Source organism: Montipora capricornis, chromosome 13, assembly GCF_036669925.1.
Source record: "Montipora capricornis isolate CH-2021 chromosome 13, ASM3666992v2, whole genome shotgun sequence".
Lineage (NCBI taxonomy): Eukaryota > Metazoa > Cnidaria > Anthozoa > Scleractinia > Acroporidae > Montipora > Montipora capricornis.
The window spans coordinates 27027416-27034543 of NC_090895.1; the positions used below are offsets into that span (position 1 = coordinate 27027416).

At 40.5% G+C, this 7128-nt stretch overlaps 1 protein-coding gene and 1 long non-coding RNA gene across 3 annotated transcripts; one reads left to right on the plus strand and one right to left on the minus strand.

Annotated features, from left to right (window-relative positions):
* The first annotated feature begins 287 nt into the window (after nt 1–287).
* On the plus strand, nt 288–3849 carry LOC138029153 (uncharacterized). Of its 2 annotated transcripts, XM_068876857.1 has the most exons (3): nt 288–890; nt 1674–1755; nt 2547–3849. In XM_068876857.1, the coding sequence occupies exons 2-3, from the start codon at nt 1735–1737 to the stop codon at nt 3354–3356; spliced, it is 831 nt and encodes a 276-aa protein (XP_068732958.1). In that variant the 5' UTR covers nt 288–890; nt 1674–1734; the 3' UTR covers nt 3357–3849. The 2 variants fall into 2 exon arrangements, with proteins under 2 accessions (XP_068732958.1, XP_068732957.1); XM_068876856.1 differs by lacking the exon at nt 288–890 and having other exon boundaries at nt 1641–1755.
* Nucleotides 1815–4431, minus strand: LOC138029154 (uncharacterized). Its single transcript, XR_011127830.1, has 3 exons — nt 4298–4431; nt 3845–4023; nt 1815–2473 (listed from the first exon to the last, which is right to left on the minus strand). It is a non-coding gene; the product is annotated as an uncharacterized lncRNA (long non-coding RNA).
* Between the last annotated feature and the right edge of the window lie 2697 nt (nt 4432–7128).

Below are 7128 nucleotides of genomic sequence, written 5' to 3' on the forward strand. Positions count from 1 at the left end.
AGTACGGCTAAGGATGATAAAGGATGCTTAAGTACGGTTAGGGATGCTTAAGTACGGCTCAGGATGATAAAGGATGCTTAAGTACGCTTAGGGATGCTTAAGTACGGCTAGGGATTATAAAGGATGTTTAGGTACGGCTAGGGATGATTAAGCATGGTTAAGTACGCCACCTGGGACCACTATATGAGTTACTACACCGGACCACTATATGAGTGCCTACACCAAGTACTTACCCTCAATGGACTCAGTGGGAAACGCTGACAGGGCACTTCACGAAAAAGGGGAAGTCCCTAAAGCCCGCCGCACACGGTGAGGAAAGAGCTGAGCAAACTGCCTCGCGAGGCGGTTTGCTCAGCCGTTTCCTCACGTGTGCGGGTAAATCTTGGTGAGAAATTCGCCTCGCGAGGCCGTGAGGAGAAAATCAAACATGTTTGATATTTTTTGCCTCGCGAGGCAAACTCCTCATCGTGTGCGGCCATCGTGAGAATCGAGCTGAGCTTGGTCAAGCAAACATCCAATAGAAATACATGGCATACTCACGTGACTTCAGTGGTTCAAGATGGCGTCGGAACATAATGAAGAACTGTTGGCACTCCTACTAATTCTCTTACTTCGACGACGCCGTCGTAAAAGACAGAAGGATCGCCCAAAGGCATGGGCAAGAAACTGGATCTCCAGAAGTCGGCTGCAAGGAGCATATCCTAATCTTTTACGGGAACTAAACACAGAAGACCCCGAAGCTTTCCGTCAATTTCATCGACTGGATAGAGAGTCCTTTGATACAATTCTGGCCAAGATTGCACCTTTGATAACCAAGAAGGACACACTCATGTGAAGAAGTATCCCCCCAGGCGAGAAACTTTCAATAACCTTACGGTTTCTCGCAACAGGTAAAAAAGTAAACTGAATAATGTACTGTATTGAGAAGTTAGTCACGAATAAGAAGCCTTGTTTGGTAAAACGAGAGATCAGCGGGCTGAACAAATACGAAAGAAAAGAACCATTTGTTTTGCTTCCATTGACAAATGCAATGGGAAACGTCAGCAGATTTAACAGTTGGCCAGGGTGGGTGATTTCTGGTCAGCAAGAATTTTCTTTTTCTAGCAATCTGATGTACAGGATATTTTTTTTTCCCTTTTTTTTCCCATAAGCTTTCTGTTAAATTTGTTCTGCGTGTAATGTTTTTTTTCCGACAAGCGCTTGCAGGAAATTTTTTTTTTAAATCACCCACCCCTGCCCCCAAAAGTTAAATGGTCGGCCCCTAACTAACCTCGTTCACACGCGTAAAATTGAAAGAATTTGGGCTGTAAAACGAGGCTAGTTGGGCTACATAACACAAAGACAAAAGAATAATTTGTTGGCGGCCATTTTTGCATTCGGCCACTTGATTTCTCAAAAAGGACTTCCCGAGTTGACGAGTAAAATTGTGTGGCAATCTGTTAAGTCTCAGTCCCAGGTGTCAGTGGGTTAATGGGAGGTGGGGGTATAGTTTTTGTCTGGTTAAGGAATGCCAGACTTGGATAACATTTCAAAATCTAGTTGCGTTTTTTTTTAAATGCATGGATCACCTTAACTTTGTCTAATATGACAACATATTGATGAGAACTGTCAAATTGCAACTGATTTCCTATTTTACAGGTAAAAAAATTCAGTGACTTGGCTTTTCTATTCAGGAGGGGGGAACGCACGTTGTCTCAAGCAGTTTTTGACACTTGTGAAGCCTTGTTTACTACAATGAAAGCAGAATATCTAAAGGTAATGTATTTGGTTATTTGTCTTGCCAGAAATGTAACTTACAACAATAACAATAAAAATGAAAAATCAACCTTTTCTTGTAGTCCTTTTATAGTAAATGTTAAACAACACAACATTAACATTAAAAAATGCTTAGAATGCTCATCACTTAATCAAATCTATTACAGGTAGGGCTTTGTCCCTGTGTCGACCAATCAGAGGGGTACAAAGTCATTTGGTGTGGCATCATCATTTGGTGCTGTTGGTTGGAAAATGGTTTTGATTGCTGTGCAGGCACCAATGGTGGTGAATTGTGCTGTGGACCTAACATTGAATGCATTGTGTTTTGAGTTAGTGTGCCCATTTGTGCCTGGAAGAGAATGTTGCTGATGTTATGTTGTGCTATGTTCCTAGTCACAGGTTCAAGGTCTTGTAGGGTTTCACAAACATAAGCACCAAATGTCTCACACTGGCCACCTTAAGCACTCTTAGCTTTTTTGTTAGCACTTTGACTCAAAGAATTAGCAATGCCCTTGATCAATTGCAACTCCTCTTCCTCTCGTTGTTTCTGTGCTGTCTTGGGACGTGATTTAATTGGCATCTTTGTTGACTGTGGTTCTTCTGGTGTTTCCTTTGAAGGAAATACATGTAGGCCGTCTTCACCAGTGTTGTTCTCATCAATTTCTTCGTGACCAGTGTCACCAGTGTTCCTACTATCTGTACTTGGGGTAGGAGAGGGCTGAAATATATTTTAGTGATGATAAAACAAGTAAGCAGTCAAGAATAATGTTTTAAGACTTCTCTCTTTTAAGGTACCAGATACAGCAGACCAATGGGAAAAAGTAGCACGTGAATTTAACAATAAGTGGAATTACCCATGTTGCATAGGTGCTCTTGATGGAAAGCACATAGCCATACAGCAACCACCTAATAGTGGTTCAGAATTCTTCAACTACAAGCACTTTTTCAGTGTGTTACTTCTCGCACTTGTTGATGCTAACTACAAATTTTTGTACGTGGATGTTGGTGCACCTGGCCGTGCTGGAGATGCAGGTGTCTTCGCAGGGTCATCATTGAAGCAAGCCTTGGAAAGAAACACCCTCAACATCCCATCAGCTAAAACAATTGAGGGAATTCCAAGTCCAGTAGATTATCATATAGTTGGAGATGACGCTTTCCCTCTATCCAAGAACATTATGAAACCCTATCCTCAGAGGAACTTGGATAAGGCAAAGAGAATTTTCAATTACCGCTTGTCAAGAGCGAGGCGTGTTGTTGAGAATGCTTTTGGCATTCTTGCTAACAGGTTTAGAGTCTTTCTGACAACCATTAAGCTTAATGATGAAAAAGTTGTCACCCTCATTTTAGCTGCCTGTTGTCTGCATAATTTCATGGTCGAAACCAACAAGTCTGCTTATCTAAGTGCTCAAGAAATAGAAAACACAGATCAACACACCATCACTGCAGGCACTTGGAGAAATGATCCTCCTCTTACAGGCCTATCTGCGAGCTCAGTTAGAAATCCAGCCCATGCTGCTAAGCAGCAACGAAAGGAGATTACTGAGTACTTTATGTCTGAGTTAGGGTCAGTTCCATGGCAGGATCATATGATAACTCATTAGACTATACATAACCATTAAAGTGCACCTAACCTCAAAAAATTTTCTTTCCAAAAGTGAAATGTCTAACATTTATTTTACATTTGCTTCTCTATATTTTACTTTTAATAGGCCTGATGAGGTATGAGAGAGTAACAAAGCAGGCATTCATTTGTCCCATGGACGAGCTAGTGAGAGATATGGGTCTATTCCTTCGATGATGTCAAGAACTAATTTACATTGGCAAGGTTTTTTCTAAACTATAATGCAAAGTAGTTTATAACGACATCGAAGGAATAGGCCCAAACCTCTCACTGCATCGGTCATGAGACAAACCATTGCCAGCATCTTTCTCTTACATGCCTTATGAAGCACATTAAAATGTACCAGTAAAATGTAGAGAAACGAAGGTAAAGTATATGATATCATATGTGATTTTTAACCTTTGCTAACATAAAAATTTTGATGTTGGGTGCTCTTTAAGGCAATAACTGTAATGTTGAAAGACTTACCGAGTCACAGTTGGAGACAGTTGGCCTTGTAGCAACATGTGGAGCAAGGAACTGCAATTTGTCAAGGAGCCATGCTGTTCATTTTGAGGGCACCTTTCTGGCAGATCCACTTGGTGGTGCCTTCTTTGCTTTTGTGTAGCTGTTTCGTAGCTGACGTAGTTTGTTTTTGACCCAATCAACTGCAAATAAAATGTTTTATTATTGAATATTTTCCTACTATATTAAATACACAAAAATGTATTATTATAGGTATGGTCAAAGAAAGAGAGCAGACAAGAATGGCATTTTAAACAGTGGACAACATTATTACTGAAAACCATCCATTTCTTTCAAGAAGCACCTTTGTTGAAGGAGCTGATATTTTCAGAATGGTCCAGGAATATAGCTTTTAGCACTGAGTTGCTTCAAAAGTACAGCAAAATTGGAAATCTTTAGACAGATTCTTCAACTCACTCTTTCCTAAATAAATCCCATTTGCATATTATATGTTGCTTTTAAAAACAAGACACCCAGATAAACAGCAACAAATTCCGGCGACCCATGACCTGCAAACTGGTATTTAAACCCAAGGCCACCTGTCTTGAAACATGTCCATTTCATCAGGCAACCAAGTGGTTAACCTAAATGAATGAGGATGAATTGAAAACAATCATGAAATCGTCAGGAATTCCATATCCTGTACATTTCGTAGCTTACAAGAATGCAGAAACACAAGTTAACATGCGTTGATTGGGCATTTTTCATTCTTTCATTTCTAACATTTTAATACTTACAACAAAAATGGCGCCATACGTCTAATTTATAAAACCAAAAAGAAGCTACATGCACAAACTACTAAATTTAATTTCTGGCTAGCTCGAGGAAAATCATAATTTGGTGCAGGTTCGACCAACCGTTCTGGCCCAACTTTTCCACTATTTCAGACATTGCGACTTCCCGTCGATCCCTGTTCTTGAATTCTGTAGAACTCACGTCATAAAGACACGTGTATTCAGGCCATAATTCCACGAGTTTCTCCTCCAGTATTACCTCACTCAAAATACTACCCGACGCCATCTTGAACCACTGAAGTCACGTGAGTATGCCATGTATTTCTATTGGATGTTTGCTTGACCAAGCTCAGCTCGATTCTCACGATGGCCGCACACGATGAGGAGTTTGCCTCGCGAGGCAAAAAATATCAAACATGTTTGATTTTCTCCTCACGGCCTCGCGAGGCGAATTTCTCACCAAGATTTACCCGCACACGTGAGGAAACGGCTGAGCAAACCGCCTCGCGAGGCAGTTTGCTCAGCTCTTTCCTCACCGTGTGCGGCGGGCTTTAAAGGCCTGCGCAAACGCTGTCAACATTTCAACGCAAAATCTCACGTACAACACCTGTTGCATTTCATCATAAAACATGTTTAGGTAAGAACTGCATGCTAACACGCATATAGAGCCCCAGGCCCCTAGCGCGCAAAAAGTACTTGGTGTAAGACCTAACTATTATGTCCCCAGTTACACCCGGAAAAGGTCTTGCGTATTAGGTCTAGATAGCAGCAACAATATAGATAATCGTATAAACATAACAACTTTCTTTAATTTTCCAGACATGTTTCGACGGTACATCCGTCATCTTCAGTGTTACATATTTTGAAATCGCCGTTGAATTTAAAGTTCGCGCGATCTTACAAACTTCGTTACATTGCATTGTCAATATTGCGTATTAAATCAAAACAGAACAAAACAAAAATTTAAATGAGTGACGCTTAGTCAACCAGCAGGTGAAACACATTAACCTGACTCTCTCCCTGTAAGGAACTAAGCGTCACTGATTTAAATTTTTGTTTTGTTCTGTTTTGATTTAATACGTAATATTGACAACGCAATGTAACGAAGTTTGTAAGATTGCGCATGCTTTAAATTCAACGGCGATTTCAAAATATGTAACACTGAAGATGACGGATGTACCGTCGAAACATGTCTGGAAAATTAAAGAAAGTTGTTATGTTTATACATACGACTATCTTGTGTATTAATAGTTAGGTCTTGTGTATGGGTGTAACTGGGGACATAATAGTCAGGTCTTACCCCAATTACTACCCACCAAACGCACGTAGCTCAAACGAACGTACAACATCATGCACAACATCCAAAATGTTGCACCAAAAATTTGATCGTTTTTCAAATTTGATCGAACATGTTGCAACATATCACAACAGGGTAGCCAAACGTATGCAACATGTTTGCCCAACAATGTTGAAAGAAACCTATGGCTTTCTCCCATGGAGTATATACCGACGAATTACGGTTGTTTCGCTTGAAAGCCAGTTCGCCCAAAGTTAAAGACGATTCGCCCAATGATACCAATCAATGATACTAAGAACCTCAGGACAAGGAACGTGAATGTCGCTTATTAATTTTTCGATTCCTCGCCAAAGATTCCATATTCACTTGACGCGGGTTTGATAGAAAGTGTCATCAAATGTTCCGATCAAGTAAATTACCATCGCTGATAAACAACTCTGTCCATGGATTGAAGCGAAATAAAATAAGCGATATTTTAAAATTTTCAATTTTTTACTTAATTTTTACATCCTTTTATAAATTAACAGTGCCATTACATTATTATATTCTAACCCAAACCGATATACCTTAAATTATTTACGGTGAACGCTAAAATGTTAACAAAAATTTGGTTTATCAACGGAGTTGATAATGTAAATTGACCACCGTACAGAGATTCTAAAAGCTTTTAGAATCTCTGTACGGTGGTCAATTTACATTATCAACTCCGTTGATAAACCAAATTTTTGTATACTACTTCCCCACCGACGCAGCACCACAGTTTCTTTAGAAACTACCCCTTCATTCGCTAAAATGTCAATGTTTGTAATGACCGAACCTGCTATTTACTAGACTAGACCCTCCGTGAGGGTACACTGGGTTGCCTGTGGTACGTGCAGCCCCGGAGGGGGAGGGGGGGAGGGGGGGACTAGTCGGAAATTTTAAATTTAACCCCTGAAGGAGACCATCTGGGCGTGACTTAAGCAAATTTTGACCTTGGCGGCTTAAAATATTGGCGCTTTGCCCGAAACACCCTAAGCGAGACCAAAATCCAAAATTTACACTCCTAAGCGAGACGACGAGCATCCCCCCCGGGGTTCGCCCAAAGTTAAAGACGATTCGCCCAATGATACCAATCAATGATACTAAGAACCTCAGGACAAGGAACGTGAATGTCGCTTATTAATTTTTCGATTCCTCGCCAAAGATTCCATATTCACTTGACGCGGGTTTGATAG